Source organism: Etheostoma spectabile, chromosome 3 (assembly GCF_008692095.1).
Source record: "Etheostoma spectabile isolate EspeVRDwgs_2016 chromosome 3, UIUC_Espe_1.0, whole genome shotgun sequence".
Lineage (NCBI taxonomy): Eukaryota > Metazoa > Chordata > Actinopteri > Perciformes > Percidae > Etheostoma > Etheostoma spectabile.
In genome coordinates, this window is record NC_045735.1 from 3,842,688 (window position 1) to 3,864,880 (window position 22,193).

General features: G+C 39.7%; 1 protein-coding gene across 6 annotated transcripts in view; it reads left to right on the forward strand.

Moving 5' to 3' along the window:
* snx19b (sorting nexin 19b) overlaps positions 1–22,193 on the forward strand; it is a 47,747-nt gene that overhangs the window by 14,301 nt on the left and 11,253 nt on the right. For 3 of the 6 annotated variants that reach the window (XM_032509427.1, XM_032509424.1, XM_032509428.1), the window contains exons 12-14: positions 16,146–16,330; positions 16,529–16,616; positions 18,211–21,664. In XM_032509427.1, the coding sequence (XP_032365318.1) occupies positions 16,146–16,330; positions 16,529–16,616; positions 18,211–18,334 (397 nt within the window). In that variant the 3' untranslated portion in view covers positions 18,335–21,664. Of the gene's footprint in view, positions 1–16,145; positions 16,331–16,528; positions 16,617–18,210; positions 21,665–22,193 lie in introns of those variants that run through there. The other 3 variants (XR_004329659.1, XM_032509426.1, XR_004329658.1) reach the window with 3 other exon arrangements.

The window sequence follows — 22,193 nt, forward strand, 5'->3', positions numbered from 1 at the left end:
CTCCCCAAACATTTGTCGCAGATAGGTATAGCTCCTGCTGCCAGTAAACCGAACATGCTGACAATGTTCTCAGGTTCTAGTGTTTGCGGTGTTAGTGCGGTGACCTCACGTTCCCTGGGGTGCCAGTACCAGAATATCGTTTCTTTATATTGATACTAGGCCCTCTATTTTAAGAAGTTCCACCAGCCAAGTATGAAAGGCCTTGTGCTTTTGTTTGGCCTCGTCTATATTAGGCAGCGGCCTGTCAACATCGCAGTGACAGCTCTCAGTGTGGCAGGTATCTCCTCTCATCAACTGGTTTCTCTGTGCAGAGGAGACAAGATGCTCTGAACGGCTGTTGATAGACACACTACCTATGAAATTGTGTGACTAAGATAGCTCTGTTCATGTATCATTTTTCAACAGAGTTAAAAACAAATGCAACGTGGTTAATAGTAAGTAGATGTAGAATAGAAAACAAAGTGTTGCATGCATAGTAATTAAAATGCAAATGTAAAGCAGTATTCGCATACATAAACATGTTCATTTTTATATAAGCCACTGTACTAAAAGGAAAAAGTGATGCAAAGGAATGATGTGAATGAAAGTTAAAATTGTTAGCTTATGTCAGGGTGTTTTTCAAGCATCTGGGCCCACAACCTGTGGGCTTTAGCCAGGATTTACTGATGGTTAACAGAACCATGCCTGGATATTTTGGGATGCACTCCATCTGAGATTCTAAAGACAAAGAGGTAGCAGTTTTAGTGTCCATTCCTAGCCAAAAGCCAAAAGCTCCAGCAAAAAATTATTTTTAGCCACGCCAGCGGTGTGACTAAAAATTATTTTTAGCCACGCCTGCGGTGTGACTTTAGGGCTGGCAAACATGGTTGGTTGGTTGATCTACCACTTTGATACATATTAAAATATCGATGGATTGCCATGAAATTTTGTACAGACCCTCATTTCTCTCAGAGGATGAATCCTAATGACTTTGGTGATCCCCTTACTGGTCATCTATTGCCATTATCAGGTCAAAATTTTAATTGAAGCTTTAGTGCGTAACTTTTTGATATTATTGAACGTCCGATACATTCAAGCCATTGCTAAATTAGTTGCTACAAAGGTAATTAAGACAACCAGCTCCATACAACTCTCTCTGTATTTCTCAGTATGGCTATGTTCAGAAGATTGTGTTGTCCGGTGAGTTTCCCGCGCAGAAACCAGAGTGAAGATATTCACCTTTCCTGAGGAGTCTATTGTGTTTTTTTTAATCCTCCGTGTTGTCTTTGGCTACTAGCAACTGCGCGTAAAAGGGGCAGAGGCAGGGATGATCACGGAAGGCTGTATCACGTGGACGCGCCAATATTGTTATCATTACTTAGAATTCCTCATGGGGGCGTCACATAAGCATGGGCATTTTGAACACATTTGAATGCTGACATAACTATTTGTTCAGAGCGCCAATCCGAAAATTTTTAATGAATTATGGAGCATAATCCCGGATCAAATATACGTTGAAAGTTCTTGAATATTTTGTCTTCTCTGGCGATTGTAATGTTACGTTAAATGTGGGCATCCTTGTTTACTTTTTTTTTTAAAAACGGTTGTCTTTGTTAATGTTGCAAATGGAGCTGTCGTGATGCAAAAAATAATCTGGATCTGACAATAAAGTATTATCATTTTGTCATCCTTATCGTAATACTATTCAATTTTAAATTTTATTTTTTTATAGTTTTAAATCATAGAAGAAGTTATCTCTAGGTATTTTACAGATTGAGTAGGTCTAGACCAAATTCTATGATTTACAAAGCCCCAACAATTCTTGTAATTTTCCCCAAGAGCAAGCAACTAGTGCAACATTGGCGAGGAAAAACTCCCTTTTTAGGAAGAAACCTTGGACAGACCCAGGCTCTTGGTAGGCGGAGTCTGACGGTGCCGGTCGGGGGTGCGATGCACAGTGGCAATAATAGTCACAATAAAGATCATGGTACAGTGACTACAAATGGTAGTTGTAGTAGTTCATGTCATAGCAGGGCGTTGCAGGGCGTTACAGGGTGTTACAGGGTGTAGCGTGGCATAGCAGAGCATAGGTGGATGTAGCGAGATGCAGCAGGGTTCAGCAGGACACTGCAAGGCATCACAGAGCATAGCAGGGTGTAGCGGGGGGTCCAGCAAGACCATGGCGACAGCTGCATCCTAGATCTTGTTGCCATCCTAATCCGGGAAGTCTTTTTTTTTTTTTACACTCTGAGATGTAATATGCAGAAACTAATGCCTATGCTTCCACTTTGTTCATTTTATTAAAGCAGGACACCTCGTTGTGCATCGTGCCCACTATTGGTTACTGAAATGTGTACCTCTTCTCATATTTTTTCCAGACATATTCAGTACAGATGAGAAAAATAAAAATTTAGTAAGACAAATAGCCACTGAAGTGCATGGAAATATTGAATTAACTGGACCCAACCTAGTAATCAAAAGTTTTTTTAGTTCTTGGCCAGTCATTATTACTATCAAACTGATTCATAAATCTAAATAATAGTCTAAAAAGCCTATTTTGAACATTTTATAGCGGTACTGAAATATAATCTGACAGGTGTTTGGTGGGAGGCAATTAAGAGCTGCCGGCTGTAGAAACCATATCCATACCAGTCTACAGATATAGTGGATGAACGTCTTGTATTTTAATTTGTAATATCGAGTGGATAGAGAAAGCACGTGTTTGTGTGTGGGAGATGAAACCAAGACCCAACAGGCCAAATCTGGGTCTGTGTGTGTATGACAGGTCTGGCTGGAAAAGCCGGCTCTCCGCTCCTATAAATGGGGTCCAAGGCGAGACTCTGGTTTGGGAGATGTCTGATTTTTATGGACTGGAAAGTGGGACAGTTTAAGATGAATATAGTCTCTTTCTCTTAGACAGCAGTCTGGATGGAAAATTCAGCTGGAGCCAGATTGTTGTCAATGTCTAGATGTACTGTAGATGTAGCAGAGCCCAGCCACTCAACATCACAAGCATTACTAGGGAAACTCCATGTTTTGTTTGATTAAATGTAAACATAATGCTTCCTTTATTTGCCAAAAAAGGAGAGAGTCTAGTTGGTGATTATCTTGAGAGAGAGCTTCATCAATACAAATAACTGTCAATGACACTTTCAGAAGGGCCGGTGTAAAGTCAGTTCCATAAATGCATACTTGAGTGTTGAGGTGGGATTTAAGTCAAGTCAACTTTATTGTCAAATTCTGCAATATATGCCAGACATACAAAGAACGTCCTACAACAGAATTAAATATGCCCTTTGAGACTCTTGATATTCACTTACATGCACTGGAGAACATTGGCTGCAGTTGTTTGGAGGAGAAAGTGTGTTAGTGGCGATGATGATACAATATGATTGGAATTAATTTAAATGTATCAAATGGTTCAGCTTTTCTCTGCAAGCTGTTTAGCTATTGGACTGTGGTCACTCTAAGTTTGAAATATTCCCCCTGCGAGTCCAGAGGACACGTTACATCAGCTGATGGACTGACATTTTACCACTTTGTCAGTGCACCTGTACTACCATGTTAATGCTGTTTTTTTTGGTCTGAAGGGTTTCCTGATTGCATTTTTTATCTCACCAAACTCCATGTGGCGCCTCTGTACTGCCAGTCTTTTTCTGCACCTGTCACACAGTGACATGATTCTTTATTTTTACTTCCTAAAACGGCGTATTAATACTTCCATAAACAAATCAAATGGTCCTCGCTGACAGCTTGAGGATGAAGGGGAGTATGGAGGATTTAAAGCTTGTCAACAGTTGTCATAGAGAACGCTCTCACTCTCTCAAACTTTTTTTTTATGCTCTCTCTGTCTCTGTTTCAGCTACACTGTTAATTAATACCCAGGGATCTCCATTTGACATACAGTGGCCTGCTTGGGTTTCACCGGTGGTGAACAACAAGTTGTTTGGCTTCAGGGAAAGGGGTTTCGGTCTCATTGCTGCACAATTTAGCTTGTGACCACATTGTGGTATTTGGCGAGAACTCTGAATACGTGGTCCGGCACGCCAACATTAACAAAATATATAACACTGGCTTTTATAAGTAGTAAATGTTATTCACCATGAGTCTACTTGCATTTAATTGCTTGTTTTTCAATTTTAAGTGTTGGCAGTTTGCCTTTGAATTCCATAGGTTAACACAGACTATGAGCGGATGGATTGTTTCAGAGTATTGGGGCATGCTATCTTTAAGAACAACAGATTTGAATATTAATCTGGTCATTATAGTCCTTCCTAATTTGATGTTTTTGCTTTAGGCTCACATAGATGGACTTGGGAAGACCATGTCATCAAACAGATTTCTATGAAAAGTTGTAACAAAGCCAGAGAACATAACTTTCAAACATCTAGATTTTTAAGGCGCAATAAAACAAAAACAATATGAAACCTATGGCCCACTGGCTAATTATTTGTTGCACTTAAAGTCACATCTCACAGTCTTTTTCAGGTTTAAGAAGTAAAATGTCAGTCACTGTAGCTAGCTCCATGCTGCTGGCATGTGTTGAGCAGATCCATATGCAGTGATGTTTACCTAGTATGTTGAACGGCTCATTTGCCTGGTAGTCGGCTGCAGGCTCGCTGCCATCTAAACCAGAGAAGTTGAAAAAGACTAAAGGCTTCAGGCACATTGGTCAAAAAAGTGCCTGAATATGTATCAGCAGATATTTAGTTGACAGTATGAGGAAAATAGTCAAAACGTGTCTGGATTTGAAGAGTTGTGACTTTAGTAGCTGTTGCACCTATGATTAATTCTTTTGGACATAGTGTTTCATTTGGCACATCTGCCCGACTTTACAGGTGTCAGAGTTAATTTTATTTTTTATCTCGTCTTAACATAACAGAAGACCTCATGCTGTGTTACTGTAAAGACCTAATGATTCTCAGTGTAAGCGATGTGGGAAATCCAAGGATTTAAGTCTTGTAAGGATTGGCCCAAAAACCATCTATCCTTAACTCGGGAGGATTCTTGACACCGCTGGTTGTTTTCACAGTGAGTAGGTAATATCAGTGTCCTCTGCTGTTATTCTGTTCTGGTGCTGTTCCTTCATATATGGGTCCTGGGGCCAGGTGTGAGGTATAAACAGAAAACCCTGCTTGGAAGCTCCAAGCTTCTCCTGTCAGCAGGAATTCACTCTCAGGCTGAGTGTGCCGGTGGTCAGACGGATGGGCTATACATGACATATTTGGTATTGGTGGGAAGAAGAGGAGGGAGTGTTGGATGGAAAGATGTTGTTACATAATGGTGCAGGCTATCTATCAGGCTCTGTAGAGTGGAGGAGGTGTGACGTCCCTGGACAGGCTGTTCCTGAGATGAAACAAATTCAGACGCGCTCCTCATAGTGGCATCGGTCTGAGTGGTCTATATCTCACCCTGTGTTTCAGTTGGAAGTGTGTCCTGTGTCATGTCACCATCACGTTTGCTCTGGGCTTTATTCCCTTTTTACGTAGACAAACGTTTCTGAAATATAAATATTTTCTCCTCTTACAGGCTAATAGTAGTCAGCAATTGCTTTCCAATTCTTACAGACCTATGTAATGGTCTTCAGGGGACATTATAGGTCAAATAACTAGGTCACTTGTCATAAAGGTTATGAAACACACTTTCCCCAGCCCCTGTGTGCCATCAGTTAAAGCTTGTCAGCCTCTGTGTCCATTTATCCTTATTAAGTGTTAGTGAGTTGTAGGGACACCAAAATCCTCCCTCCCAAGGACATGAAAGATAATATGGGTCATTATTGTCCACACTCTTGATAAAGCTGATGGATGGATGAAAGATGGAGGACGGAGAATTGCTGCATGTTAAAACGCTGCTGGGAGGTTTGCAAAATTAACTTGATAAGTGACCCTTTGGCCTCTTCACATCTCTGGTGTCTGTTTTCACTGCTCACCTGAGCCTGGGGTTGAGATGTGGCTCCAAAGTCATGGTTTGTCTTCTGTCTCCAGAGACATACTTGTGCAATGACATCTTGTCTGTCAAACAGTCAGTTGGCTTATTTTAGTTCAAACGGGACTTGGTTATACTTGTCTGTGTTTACCATAAATGGTAACTAAAATAAATCCCACTGGCGTCCAACATATACGTAGTTGTTGGTCAGATCAGCTGATGTTTTACGTGTTTTTGGATTCTCTTGCATCACTGCTTATTGATTTCCTGCAAAGTATTTGAAGCATCAACCCTTTATCTTGATTGTCATTGATTAGGTCAGGTTGATTGTTGGAGTTGAGTAGCCTGGAAATCCAGACCAAAATCCGAAAGATTAGCTTTAGCTGGCCTCTGGCCCGCCCATATCCGATTCACCAATGTGATTGGTGCAGCCCGGCTAAAAGGGTATAGGGTAAGGGTATCGCTGAGCAGAGTGAGAATGGTGCATATTTTGAAATATCACAGGCAGTTACCCGGTGGAGCCTGAGCCATGTAGTCCTGTTAGAGATTTATGCACTCCATATTGGACTCTTTGCATTACTCTTCTTTTATGATTCAAATCACAAAGTGATGTAGGGGAGTGGTGAGGTTACTTAACTCCACATTGCTGGGGGATATATGGTTTGTTCATTTATCACTGCAACTATACCAATGACAGAGACAGCAAGCTATACCCCATGCTTACTATAATGCAGGACAACCACCCTGTGAGCATGCAGGAGACAATGACTCAGTAGGTAGTGTTGAAATAAAACAAACAAAAAGTCAAGGCTAGTGGGAATCGGTTAGCAAGCTAAAGTAACTAGCTTCTAACACTAATAGTTTATCTAATGCTATGTTGACTTGTTGAAAGAGATAAAGAAAAATTGACTTTTTTAAAGTTTGCACGATATATAGTATGACGTAGCCCAGTCAGTCGTGCATCACAAGCTGACAGTGTCTCCAAGCAAAGCCAGCCCTCAAATGTCAGTGAACTTGTAAGCCCTAGTTTTATGCCTATTTAATAGAAAAAGCATGCACAATAACTGCAGTATAATATATAATTATAGTTTAAATTTCCTTCCACAAAAAGTTAGAATAATTCATATGTCAGTTTGGCTGTAGCTTTAAAGAATTCTCTGAGCAATAATGTTACACTAAATCTGGTCAGTTATCTCACTGATTGACATTCAGTTTCCATTATATGCCTACGTAAGCTCATATTGGGTTAGCAAACTCAAGGGCAATGCTCTAGGGAATTTTCCCCTTAGGATTTTAGTATGTCACCTGTACTGTAAACATCTCTTTCCTTGCAGGACCTACAGAGCATTTGGAGTAATCACTAACTCAGAGAGTAGCTGGCAAGGTCTCTGCTCTCTTGTGTTTTTGTTCATATTAAAACAGCATTGTTGTAATTTTCTGTATCTTTCCTTCTATATTTTCTTTATGATCAGTGCTGTAGACGTGCTGTATACTTTAAAACAAATGCCAGTAAAGTGGGCACAGACATCTGCAAGAAGTTTGTAACACTAGCAGGCTGATAGAACAGACTGGTGACATACACGTATATTGCAAACGTCTCCTGAGATGATCCACTTTTGTGTATCGGTGTAGCTTTAATACTGTTACACTACATGCTTTGTTGAATTTAAGCCACATTTAGCCCACAGGCATAGAGCAGAACATTGGTTGGGCGCTCTCCTCTTGCTTGAAAAATATCTCTCTGACAGAGTAGAGCTGGAAAACAACTGGTGGTTTTCATGGTAGCAGTATTGCTGTACAGTCTTTGACTCTTTGAGACCAAAATCTCTCATATAGAATTACTTGGCATTTGTCAGCTCTAATTGGTTGAAAGCTGTGTGTGTGTCTGTGTGTCTAATTCTGTGTGTGGTTGCATTGGCCAAAGGGAAAAGTAATCTCTTTGGTGATTGCCATAAGACTGCAATGTTGATGGAAGCAGAGACTAAGTCCGACGGATGTTATTGTAGCATAGACAGAAACCTTGACTTGTGTGTGTGTCTGTGTGTGTGTGTGTGTGTGTGTGTTTGTTTGCATGCACTGATCTATCTCCATGTTTGTCTTGTGTGCTAAGATGTGACAAGTGTGGAACCAAGATGGTGTTAATGTAAACCTCTGTGGACCATATGTGATTCCATTCTGGCTCAGGGCTGTAACGTCATATGTCTGTGTTTTGACCAGCCATGGGGAACAAGGCGCCACGACAGACCTAATAAAATCAAACCCGCCATGTACGTGCACACACTCAAACATACGCAGAGAAACAGAGCTGACTTTAGACAGCAGGACAGACGGCTGTAAGACGGCACCATGGCCTGAATGGAGGTAGTTATGTGACGAGCCATGTGCTAGAGGGCTGGACTGAGGTGTACGCCTCGTTGGGAGCAGACACATCACACAGTTAGGTAAAAACAACTGTGCTCACTGCTGACATCTATGGTGTTCACAGCTGCATAGTTTGGACGTTTGGTCAGTCTCTTTCTGCCTCTGTTGTTGTAAGTCTGGAGGAATGGATATTTTTGTCTTTCTGTATGTGAAGTATGATGATGATAATGAGGATGAATCGACCCTTCTTGTTAATGTGTTTGCCTTTTTTGCCCCTAGTGTTGAGGGCCAATGGTCTCATCATGCCTTTTGCATCTGTTTTGGCATCCCCTTTGTTTCGTTGGAGTGCCACAATCATTGATGTGTACATGCCGTTGTCCTCACTGAATTTGCACTTACAAAATACCCAAAGCCCACCACAGATTTTTTACAATGCATAGTTATATTTTAGACTTTTAGATGTCCCATAATGGTCCTCCAAATTTTTACTAATTTAGGCAAACACAGAAATATTAAAGCCCCTGAAAACTTGGTTTTTCTCTGTATACATTATATATTTATGACTACATTAGAAAAGTTGGGAAGAAAATAACTCTTAATCTGCTTCATCATGAGTGTGGTCATATTTGACAGACAGTGGCCTGGCAACGTCAGACAGAACCAGTCAAATAAGCTCAGAGAAAAATACAAACACTTTTAAGATAAATACCCCTACTTGTTCTAACTTGGCAGAACATGTTGTGATCATGTAGGAACCCATTACAACTAGTAAGGAGCTGATTGAGAAAATATGTTTGCCTTTAAGGTTTTCCCATGTGAGCTGGACAAAATATTCAAACCAATAGTTATTTCTAAGCTGCAGTGGGTCACACAGGCCACAAGCCAGTCATCAGCAAGGAGCAGCACCCAGTCTGTGGATTTTGAGAGGCATGCCACAGGTCACTAGCAGAAAAAAACTGAGTGCAAGTTAAATAAGTGTATTGACTATAATTAAATCTTACCTGTTGCGAATGTGAGACAGACGACTGAAGCAAATTCAGTATAAAGAGAAATGTTTTTTTGTTTTCCTTTTAAAATGTATGCTAATTAACTGTTACCCTTTAATGCACCAGTATGGCTATTTATCTGTGTTAACATTGCTTCACAGCAAACATTTGAAGAAAAAAAAAAATGGTTGTAGTGTTATCCAAAAAAATCTAAAAATATCTTTTTGGGTGGGATGCCCAACAAAAACCTGTGTGGTTTTGGCACATGATAATTTCCTTTAGTAAACACTGTAAACACTATCATTCTGCTCTATCCACATATAGTGTATGTTGTATTTAAACTTAGTCTCTACTTCTATTTATAGCCATGACTGTTCTGAGCAATGGTTGACTGTTAATGCTGGACAATTATCACTTCATCATATTGACTGACCTCTAATTTTGTCCCTGCTTCTTAAACCGAACTGAGCTGGTTTTGGTGAGCACCTGGCACGGACTTTATTTTTGCCACGACAGAGTTTCTTTTAAAACACGCGTGAAACTCCAGGCCCGCGGGCCTAATCCAGCCCCTCGCAGATTATGATCAGGCCCTCATATCAATTTAGGTACATATTACATTTTGGCCCAGCTAGTTTTTGTTGCTTTGTCTGACTTTTTTTTTTCATTTTTTTGACGATTTGTAACAGTTTCCGGTGTCATTTTTTTCTTCTTGCTTTTTCTATGATGGCTGAGGAACTTTTTCCTGACTTCTTTAGGACTTTATGTCGACAAAACTGTAAGTGAGAAGACTATATGACACATGCAATAATACAGTCACAGATATTTGACATTTTCAATTAAATAAAAGCACATCAATAAACTCTACATATCTGGCCCTTGACGTAATTCTTATTTTTCAGTGTGGCCCTTAGTGAAGTTGAGTTTGACACCCTTGTTTTAAAAGAAACATGGGAACGTACTATAATTTTAAGAGCAGTGTCATGGACATAGGATTACTGTATCTATCAAGGTAATTACAAAAACGTTGCAGTGGTTGTTGCAGTGACCATTTATCTCAGGATTCCTACTCAATTACTACATCTTTCTCCTCAGCCAATTATTAGCAATGATAACCCCATTTGGACAGGATTTGTTTCTGAAAAGTAAAATGGATGATTTTTTAATAATGTGTGTGCTGACTAGCAGTTCTAAACCTGCTAAACCTGTCATTTTTGCCATGCTCTCATGCACTACTAGCACATATTCTAGTTTTGAGATGTGATATTGTTTCATGGTGTGTTCATATTAGGAAACTCAGCGGTGTCCTTACACCCAGGAATTATTTGGCCGTGGTCCTTTGCAAAGCTCATCACAGGACTCATGTCTGCCCTCACTGCCGTGTCCACCTCATGACTGGGGATTCCTCCTTATTGCTCACAGGCTGCAGATAAATGATCTCATCTGTGGGGGATGTAAACTATTTTCACAATGTCCATGTTCTCCTGCTGTTCTCTTTAATGTAAGACTTTGATGTAAGACATTTACTGACAGTGAAACCTTTAATTGGAAGCGGAATAAACAGTACAAATTCCCAGATGTTACACACTCCCCTCAAGACTGAGGTCACAGTTAAGCAGGTTTCTTGTACAGCTACAGATAGTTGCTACCGGTTTGTTGCATTGTTCCTAATTCAGATTATTAACCAAGATGCATTGCATTATTTAACACAAAAAGGTATTTAAATAGATACAACCCTATGTGCGTGAATCTTGAGTAAAGAAGTAAGAATAAAGGGTTGATACAAAATGAAAGGATGATATGAATACGGTACAGAGATTCTGGTGTTAATGATTCTAATGGCGCAGCTACACAGAAAGCATTTCAGTAGTGTATCTCACGCACGTCTGACGCAACAGAGGCGCTCTTATTAATTCAAGATTAAAGAGCAGCTAGAAAGTGGGGTGAGAGAGAGGATGACCCACAGCAAAGGTCCACGGTTCAGGTTTGGGCTGCTCCCAATGACTCAGTCTACATGGGGCACACGCTCTACCGGGTGTGCTAGAAGTTGCCCCAAATACACTCCTATTTTAATCAATCCAGCTGTCTACAAAGATCAGGTAACAGCTCATGTTTTATGAAATATGCACATAAACGCATCCTGAAGGTATTTTTATGCTTCAAGTGTGTTTTCTTCCATTTTAGTACCTAACAACAGTGATTGTGTGCTGAACTCTGCAGTTGAGATCTGATATTTTACTGTCTGGAAGCAAAAAGATGGATTTGTTCAATTTGCCATCTCAATGATTTAAACAAGTTTCATGTTGTCTTTTTTACTGAGAACCGCAAAATATGTTAAGTATAGTAAGATTAAAAAAAAATATATATATATATATATTTTTTCTTTTTTTTAAATATGGATGGTGCAAAAAGACCGAGTTATCAGATAGGAAGTACACTTTTCCAGGGACTTAATATTTTCATCATATTTGATGCCTCTACAAGAGAAGTTTAGACCATCGGCATGTAGAGTGAAATGTGCTGTTCACTATCAGCACTAACATAAATCTTTGTACCAGACACAGTGATTAGAGATCAAATTCAGAGAAGGTGTTGTGTGTTCATCCTGTTGAGTTCTGAAAAAGATTTTATTTGTAGGTCTGTATCGTACTCAAGAGACTCCGCCTGCAGCTCAAACATATGGAGGTAATTTTAGATAACAGACAGACCTGTGTATGTGAGTGTGACGCACACAGACCACAGCCATTGGAAATGTGTTTATTTATTTATTATTTATTTCCACATCTTGCCTGCATAACTACAGTCTAAGAAGATTATGAGTAAATGTCTTTTAAATCCTAAAAAAGTGTCAATCTGAGCCCATCGTGTAGATAGTGATAGGGAGACATGCCTGGATGACACATTACATGTCATTTTATCTGAATTGAACCCAGGTCTCCCACACCAAAGGCATGTGTCACATCCACTGCGCCATCAACATTCTTGACATTTCTTTCTTCATTTCTCTGTTAGTAACTTAGATACTGGTTTTGTCTAAATGCTCATTACAATTTTATTCAGACACGACTAGTTACCGACAGATGCACAATATGCGCAACATTTGGCACCTGGTTTGCAGAAAGGAGGGGTTGCAACAGATTAAAAACACACATGCATCAACCGATTACACACTTTTCTGATCTACTGATCTACAGGTGAGGGTAACACACCAGGATAGGCTGATGCAAAGGCAGGACTTTTTTTTTTTTTTTTAATTAAAAAGCTTTGCAAACTTTTTATTTATAAGGAAGTGTGCTTGCCGTGTTTGTTAGAGCTAACACAATGTGTTTGGTTAGTAACCGTGAATGTGATTAAGAACTCCACAGGGCACCTTTTAAGTTTGGGTCTCATTTAAATTCTTCACGATCAGACTACAGTTTGTACCTTGACCTGGGAACTTCTAAAGTAAGGTGATTGAAGTAAAAAAGAGAGAATGTTACTACTGAACAATAAAACCACAGATACAACTGATATGACAAAGTTTTTCCTATTTTGTTTTGGTCCTCTACCTTGGTATTTGGTATGCAGGTCATTGTGCAACAGTGGCCAGTTGTTGGCTTTCACTTTAGAAGGTAGGCAGCAGTAGAGGCTAACACATTTTGTAGATATCTATGTTGAAAAATAAAACCATACATCTGCATCATTTTAACTTGCGCTTACAGTGCAGCCATGATTATAATGAAAAGTCCCTGCTTTGCCTTGACAAGTTGCTGCCAGGTACTCTTGCCTGGTATTTGATATTACCATTATTTCATTATCTTGATCATATTCTGATTGGCCTCAGCAGATGGAAACTTAGCCTGGAACATTTTGAATAGTCCGTCCGCTGCGTGTCCTCAATTAAATCAGATCCCGGAGCAGAGTGTCAGCGTGTTAATTTAAACTGAAGTGGGAAGCTAGATTAGGACTCTGTTTTTAACCACTGATTTATTTCTGTTTTTAGGAACATAGCGCATGATTCCTGCCATAAACACAAACAAACATTACGGGAAAACACACTATTTTTATCTGCTCCCATTTCTTGATGGTCCTTTTAAGACACGTTCATGTTGTCCACATATAACAACACCAAAAATAGTTGTCCTCATCTGTTAAGCAATAGTTGCTTGACAAGACTATTGTCTTTTTTGTTGCATTGATTATTTGTATTTATGACAGCTATAATTTTTATTTGCTTGGCATGAGCAAGGCTTTGGAGGGAATTAAATGGTGCATTTTATGTGTTGATAGCTAAAGCCATACAGGCTATGATGGGGTTTTGTTTAGCATTCAATTGCATGTGAAATAGGTACTGTGTCACTGTAATAATAAAGTCATTGAAATTTATAACTCTGGACATTTGTCACACAGTGGTGTGCATATGTGCATGCATATCCATGTCACGTGTAATTAATTTAAAGTAGCGTTTTAGCTTTGTCAAATATTAGGCAGCCTTATAGCTACCAGTTATGTTATCTGTCTTTTGGACAAATGAGACACCCTAACATAACCCGAGCCAACACACATTCATTAAATGGCAATGTGTATTTGATCTGAACCAAGGCCAGTTGGCTGTAGTCTGAAAAGCAGTCGCTCATCAACCACCCCTGCCAACTTAGACAGTTCATTAGTTGTGTCACTCACTAGTCCAGATGAGTATTGGCTTCCCTTCTCGTAGCTCATACAGCAACACAACCTGACTCCTCAGACGCTGTCACTTTTTCCACTAATTGTTGCTTCCATAGTGTCTCCCAGTCAAAATCTAAAACATCAAAATGAATGTGTGGCAGTCACCGAAGCACGGCAAGCCCTTAAAGAATGATAAACATTTTCTACTGCATCAGCACATAACCATCAGGAGATTTAATGATTCTAAAGATTTATAGTCACAGCACTAAAGTGAATGGAATCCCTGACAAACTCTATATTAGTCCAAATAATGTCTCGGTTTCTTCAGCTCCTTTAGTGCGTCTGGCTGTCAATGACTGTAGGTCTCAGTGTCCATATATTCCTGTTTGCATTGGCCAGTCATAACTCAGTGTGATTTAGTGAGCTTGTCTCTGACTGGTATGAGCTGGTGAAAGGACAAACTTCATTGTCCACCTGCTGAGCTTTAACCAGCCTTGTCCAAAATACTCTCTTGTTACTGGGGGTGAGGCTAGACTTCAGTGGGAAGGACGAAAAGTCGCATTATTTGGAACATTATCTGTGTTTGTGCATGTATGTGTAGGATTTATTTTCCTTTGAATCTTTAAATTTAGATTTGGCCGCAAATGTCGCTTTGAAGTCAAACTGAAATTTGAATTCATGCTTTTTGCGTAAGGAAATAAACCATAACAAACAAATAAACTACAATTAACTATAATCATGCTGCGTCATTAGGCATATAATCCCAATATCGGTCAAATTTGTGGCAACAGTCTCTTAGACTCTGAATGAGCGAGAGTGTTTTCCCTGCCAGCAGTTGACTGGCTACTGACTTATAGCCATGTATCCTCTGAATGTTGATACAAGGTGGTTTTTCCCCATTTTTTTAGCAATCCCATATAACACTGGTTTATAATTCAGCTTTGAAAATACAGTAGATGTTGGCAATCCAGTTTTCTAATGTTAGCACTGATTCCAACGTTGTTTTAACATCTGCTGAGTCATCGGCAGCTCAGGGCACTGTGAATGAGCTGTGAATGTCCCACATTATACAAAGGAGGGGTCTAGCTAGCGTGAGCTGTTTCTTTTTCACGGTTCCACTTGTGTGACCATACTGGCCCCTGGCTGGTCAATTGCCTATGTTTGTTGAAATGGAAGTTGTAAACGGCTGGCCCGTTACCTAATTAATTACATAATTAATTGAGTTTGGAGTGTCTCCCATGCCTGTTTTTCCACTGCAGCTGTACAACTTGAGGAATCGCATCTACTAAAATACTTTACCATCTTGATTAAGGATTTGACATCCCAGCTGGCCAGAACAAGCTAATGAAATAACTTCATTAGGGGCCACAACAAGTCTGCATGGTGTTACATTTTTAGGGTTTGTTAGTCCTGGAAAACTCTTACAGTATCTGGGATGGTCTTATTCAAGGCCTTAAATGGTCTTAAACAGGGGTTGAGGCTCAAACTGTATAAGGGAACCTAAAACATTGTGATCACCCTGGTGGCTGGATGCAGCATAGGTCATAAATCCCTCCCCCTCCACGTTAGCGGATAGGACAGGAACCAAACTAAAAAAATCAAAGTACACGCCAAATACATTTTTTTTTCCCAAAGATGGTTTCTGTCATATCACTCAGAGTTTTCAAGTGTTTATTTTTCTGATCAGTTTGGTTTTTAATTGCTATAAAAACAGGGTGAAAAGTCCTGATTGACTGCTGCAATTGACATATATTTGGTCACGCGGGTGTATGACGGGACCTCACTATAGCGGCTCCACTGCAGATTGGGATATTGGGATATTTCGGGGGAAGAAAGACCCCTCAACCATCTTTAAATACAGTCTATGGTCTTGAACATAACACCGTTGTATACGCAAAAAAGTTCCAGCTACACAGAACCTAATAATTTCCCTCATCACAAGACCTTAAATCCAGCAGTTATGTGAAAGACTTGAGGAAATTGGGCCCAGTTTGACCGTGCCAGGTCAGACTGCTTCAAATAAGTTTCAAATCTGCGTGGGAATGCAATGAGTCATAGGTTAGATTTGAAGGGATTGGCTGGTCTGAAGACAGAATCATTCTGTACTGCTCAGGTCAGGCATGATGATAAGGTCACAACACATTGACTGACTGTTTGATTGGACATTAAAATCAGGAGGTTAACCAACTGAGATACAACTGAGAATTAACTGTGCTAACTCAAAACCACTGTTTGCGTGTTTAATTTCAGATGGCTGGATGTGAGCGTAGCCAACCTGACATGCCCTGCATACTGGGTTGTGTACCTGCAGGTCATCCAGGAGTCTGTGTGGCCTGGAGGAGCTTTACCTACGGCCCCTCAACTTGAACGCAGCCAGCAGCAGAAGGACAGTACCAGGCAACAAGCCTTACACTGTCTGATGAGACTTCTACCAGGTACATGCCAGTATATAATTATCAGAATGCATGCTTTCTAATGTCACTATCAGCCATAAAACTCCAGCATTAGTATGGCCCTACTGTAAATGATGCTTTAATTCTAGCAATAAAATAATCTTATAATCATGAGAGAGGAATAGACACACACAGCAAACAGCTGGTTATAAAGTGTTCTCTGTGTCTTTGTGTCTTTAGATTTGATCTCAGACATGTTGGGCTCAGAGAAGTACAAACTCAGCTGGCAGACTGCACTGGACTCCCTTCAAGACCCCAACATTAACAGGTGAACACACACTACACACTCAATGCACCCCCTTTGCACCCCTTTTTCATTCAGAAAATATGTTTTTATAACTTCAGTTCTTTCCAATCTGATGAAAAGCAATCCAATGGTTGTCTGTACATACATGGTTGCAGTATAAAAAGGCAGAACTGTTCATTTGTGGTCAGTGGTGGCCTAAAGGTTTAAGAAGTGAGCTTGGAGGTCACCGGTTCAATCCCAGACCGACAGGATAACATCGGGGTTGGTAAAGTCTAGCTTGTCCCTCCCTCATTACCACCACTGAGATGCCCTTGAGGAAGGCCCAACCGCTCACTAACCAAGTCATTCACAGAGGTGCTTCTTCTGCGTGTCGCCCTTCTTTCTCTGGCCCCTCTGTGCTTATTTTTGCTTAACCCATTCTCAGCAAACCGCAAAATAATCTGAGGGAGTGTGTTTCTATTGATAATGGCGTATCTAGCAACAGTAATGACACCACGCCATCCACCGAGCTCACAGGTCATGCCTACTTTAATGTTAAAACAATACCTGTTGATCCTCTTCAATCTGACTGCATGCACGCTCGGGTACAGCCACATGTTTGCTGTTTGCTGTTTGTAGATGCTAGTTTTTGTTAACAAGCAGGGATATCTAGCACAGGGAGTGGACGTGCTCACTCGCACACAGACACGGAAAAAAAGCTCACCGGGAATCATGCGGCGTGGTTTAGTTTCTATATACTAGACAACAGACAGTTGCGTAAACAGCTGGAGAGGATGTATAAAAAGATATACAGATGTAGAAACAGATGTAGAAAGAATCTGCGGTTGAAATCCGTTAGCTCCACCTCATGTGGTGTTATGACTTGATACACCGAGTCCATTAGGACAAACATCAGGATGCACCAAACAAAACCAAATATTGAAAACTCTCTGCATTTTCTTTAATTTGTTAAAGACTTCATTCACATTTTGCCTTTGATGATGGCTTTTCTTACATGGTCACTGAACTCTTACTGAAGTCTAACTGGTTCCAACGTGTTCCATTTGATAATGATGGAGCTCCTTGTACTCCTGGGAAATGGAATTTGTTGAGCAATGCTTTCTCAGTTCTGCATGAGAGCCTCCTGAACCTTATCATGTTTTGTTCTGAATTTAACTGTGAATCCGGGCACTTTAAATTGACAGGTATGTGCCTTACTAAATTATGTCCAGTTAGTTGATTAAGTCACACATGGACTCTGTCATTTGGAAGATTTCATATTACCAAATGTTTAGGTGAACCCCTACCAACATTTGATTAAGCAGTCAGTGTGAAAGGGAGATAGAAATATCCAAACAAGATAACCTATCTTGAATTATTAGGTAATTTAAGCTACCATTAGTAACAGTTTGTAATTTGATGTATATTGTGTTATCTTTCCAGATTACAGCATTTTATGAAGTGTCATTTTATCGACCATCTTTTACTCTTTTAATAAGAAGATAATCATTTTGTTGTCATAAGACAGCTTCAAATACTCACATCAGCTATGTTTTAATAGCATCTTCTCACCCAGTCTCATTCACTTTAAGTCGATGAGGAAAAGATGCTGACTGCTGGTCCTGTGTTCCCTCAGACATCTGGTCTACTGCCTATTTGATCTTCTGTTGGAGTTCCTGGTTCCTGAAATACCTGAGGAAGATTTTCAGAGGAGCGTGTTGCGTACACTCTCTAAGAACCCAGAAAAGCTGCTGGCATGAGAAGAAACCCCACAGCAACCCCTGCAACCCCAATTTTTATTTCCATCATCATAACTGCTGAATCATGACTGATGGATTGCCATAAATCAGTGCGACAGCGAGGCCGCTCCTGTTCTACTAATGTTCTGCGATGAGAGTGTAAGTGAAGGTTTCGTGTGAGAATGAATATTCTCTGTCCCCACTTAAAATTCCTGAGTTACCTCAAGCCGGTCTTTAATTACCTGTTGATTTGTTGACATATGAGGCGTCCTACACACACACACACACACACACACACACACACACACACACACACACACACACACACACACACACGCGCTCTCTAACACAAACTGTATTTGAAGCAGCTTTGATTACATGAGAGAACCTGGTTTGTGTTTGATCTGAGAACGTGTCTGACTTGCTGGTCAGATCTAAACATGTGGCAAAGCTTTTTCCGATCTCCACATCAGGCCTCTTCCTGCTCGCTAAACTCTCCGGCTTTGACTAAACTCACTTCAGATGGTCTTCGCACTCTGTCTTCATCCCCTCTCGCCGTTTCTGGGCAGAAACACCTGTTGTTCTAATCTGGAGAAGCAGGATTTGCCCTTTCCTTCAACTTAAATCTCAAAATGCCTTATTGGGATTTAGCATCACTGTTTCTATTCTCTGTTGACCCATTCTTTAACATCCCACTGGCTTTGTATCAAGCCACACATGCGATTCTGACATAATGTGAGCTACACTTCCTAAATCTGAGCCTTCCCGTGGGATCACATGTATCTGGCAGTGATTTTTAACCTGCAAATGTGTAGAAAAAATACACGCTGCAGTATGGTGAAGAGTTGGCAATAACATTTTACTGGCTTCACAGATGCGTCACAGTTCCTTTAACAGGTCCCAATGAGAATTATCTGTGCAGTTAATGTCTAAATCATATAAGAACTGGGATCCACAAAAACAGGTATATGAAGGATTGAGCAATGGTATTGTTCTGGGTCTATTTAATAGTGTAAACAGTGAACTGCTGGAGTCTGACTTTCTTTTAGTGGTATCGGTCTATGCTATCCAGTCTCTGTAAATGTCTGCTTCCACCCACCAAACAGTATTGTTTAATTTGTGGTGATCACAGCATTCCAGAATTAAGTTAAAGAAATCCAGTAGCAATGTGTCCCAGGCGTCTTACTGCACAACAATCAGCGCTTATTTCCCTGTTGGAAAAAGACAATGAACAGTAATATTTTGGAGTGAACTAAAAAAATATCCAAAGTATGTCACAACACCGATGGTCCTCCATATTTTCATCAGCCCTAACGTCTCAACACTGACAATCTTAACATACTGCTTAGTTAATCTTCAGTTGTAGATGGCCAGACCGACGATATAATCCTGAGTAAATCAGAGTTCCAAAATGTTGCAGCATGACTTAAATTTTGCAAAGTTATGTGAATTGTAACACTGCATTATTTTGTATTTTAGTTTTAGGAGTATGAAATACTGCAGATATGCGGTATTTTCTCATTTTCTCAAAAGTATCAAATGTCAAAATATGTCGCAATCTGCATATTCAGTTAAATTATGTGCGAGTCTGCCATCAAATTTGAAAAATGTTACATTCCATCTAAAGTAAAAAAGAAGTTATTGTTCTGTCATTCCAGTGTTTTGCACTTATATCCTGGTTAAGTGGTCTCCTTAATTCCTTAATTAACGTCCCTTTTTCATTGTGTAACCTCGTGATTCAGCCTATTTATTAACCTATTTATTTGCTTGATTTACTAATTTATGATTTTTTTTTCGAGATGCCCATGGTGACAAAGAGTAGCATCCTTGCTTACTAAGTGCTTTTATTGGATTTTGCCTTACAAGGTGACTTGATGAAGTTTGGTCTGCCTGTATAGCGTAGCCACTGACCCTGCCTTAGTAGAACATAAGCACCCAGTTCCAGCTCTGTGCAGTGAAACTGAATAGTTACTGTGTCAAATTGTGCTGAATGTTAAAGCTGTTACAGGTATTTGTTGTGTAGAGATTTACATTGGCTTGTTGATGAAGGATGTACATGTATGTTGCCATGAAGTACTCAGTACATGTTCTCTTGTGTACCGCTCAGTGGTTTGCCACCTTGACATGAAATATTTGCTCAGTGTATCTTTGCTACATCAACAGAACATTTTGCATTAACTTTTATGTTGTAAGAAGATATTTTTCACGTTATCATGATATTTTTCTTTTCTTGTTATGTCACAAAAACGAAACAAAATCAGTGTATCATTGAAACAAGAAATGTGGTGTATGTATGGAGAAATTTGCCGAGTCTGTTTCCATTGTACATTGTTGAATTTTGTTTTTATCGATACACTAACTTTTCCACCTCGACTAAGCGTAAAAAAAAAAAGTTAGATAGAGATATTTTGATTTTTTTTGAGTTTCCACTCAGGTTTTTTATGCGCAAAAAATGCGAATAAAAACAGCTGGATGGAAACACCCCTTTTGTAACTTGGTTTGTATTAGATATACTTTATATATACTGTATATCTCTCTCTCTCTCAAAACATTCTACATTCCTACAAATATCAAAGATTTTGAATGTTTTCTTACTTTTGGAAAGTAAACATAGATGCACAAAACAATGTGACAGTTCACACCTCTGATACATAAAACATCCTGTTGACATCAGTTATGTTGTATGGTTGAAAATATTATAGAACTAACCTATCATGTTACAATGAGATACATTTTTTTTGTTTTAATGAAACATGTTTTATTGTGTGTAATAATGAAGTTTTGATACGAAGGATATGATGTTGCACGAGACGTTCCTTGTAAAAAACAAATGTGAATGCAGAACAGGAAACAACGATTAAAAAAAAATGATCACATGATTTTGTAATGATGGCAGACATATGCTTCTGTACTTATCTGCTTTAATAGATGTAGATGTTATGGTATTCATTGGGGGGGAAATAAACAGTGCTGTTTTTCTTTGGAACCTCATATTTATTCAGAATGTTAATTTGAGCAGGCAGTGTTTCATAGACGGTTACAATAAAGGCATTAAAGCTTTGTCTGTTTTAGAGAAGTATATGACATACAGGTCCACTGTAATCCTGTTATCTATTACCTTTGCACTCTTTTTCACCCTTTTGTCTTTTTTTCTATCAGATCCTGTGTCTGGTGTTCATCTTAACTGTCACTTGTAGACACGTGGAGTTGTGTTGTGCTACGTGTTCACACTGTGAATCTGTCACCATTTACTTGCACAGATTGTCGCATTAATGTAAACACGTGCTGGTTGTTCGTGAGCATATTTGCCAAAACAATAAAGTTACAAAACATGACTTATTAAATCGTCAACTTTTGTTCACTCGTTATTTTCTTGGCCTGAGGTGGGTACTTTTTACAAGAGGCCGGTGAGCTGCTCGGTTATCTTTTTATGAGATTTGTCTTCAAATGTATCCCAGGCATGTTTTAGCTGTCTCAAGGTTCACCACAAATGTACTCAGTCTTCTTCAAGTTCATGTACGCGTTCCATATTATCATTTCTTACCCATTTGTATGGACCGTTTACATTCACTATGCTCTATCAGCTCCCCGGTAATTTGCTGTAGCCTGCAGACTCGTGGTGCATGTCCAACAACAACAAAACGGGTGTGGATGAAAACCTTCTCAGTACCCCGTAAGATCCATTTCTTGGAACAGTTTTTGTTAAGCTCCACTTCAACAAAAGGGGGCGTGGGGGGTGTTGGAGGGTGGCGTCACAGTGCCGAGAAATCCTATTAACTCGGATTTACACAAAACTGTAAGCAGCACTTTGGATTAGTTTGGCACTGAGGGATACAGATAAATAAATATTATCAAATTTTTACATAGATCACTTTTGATA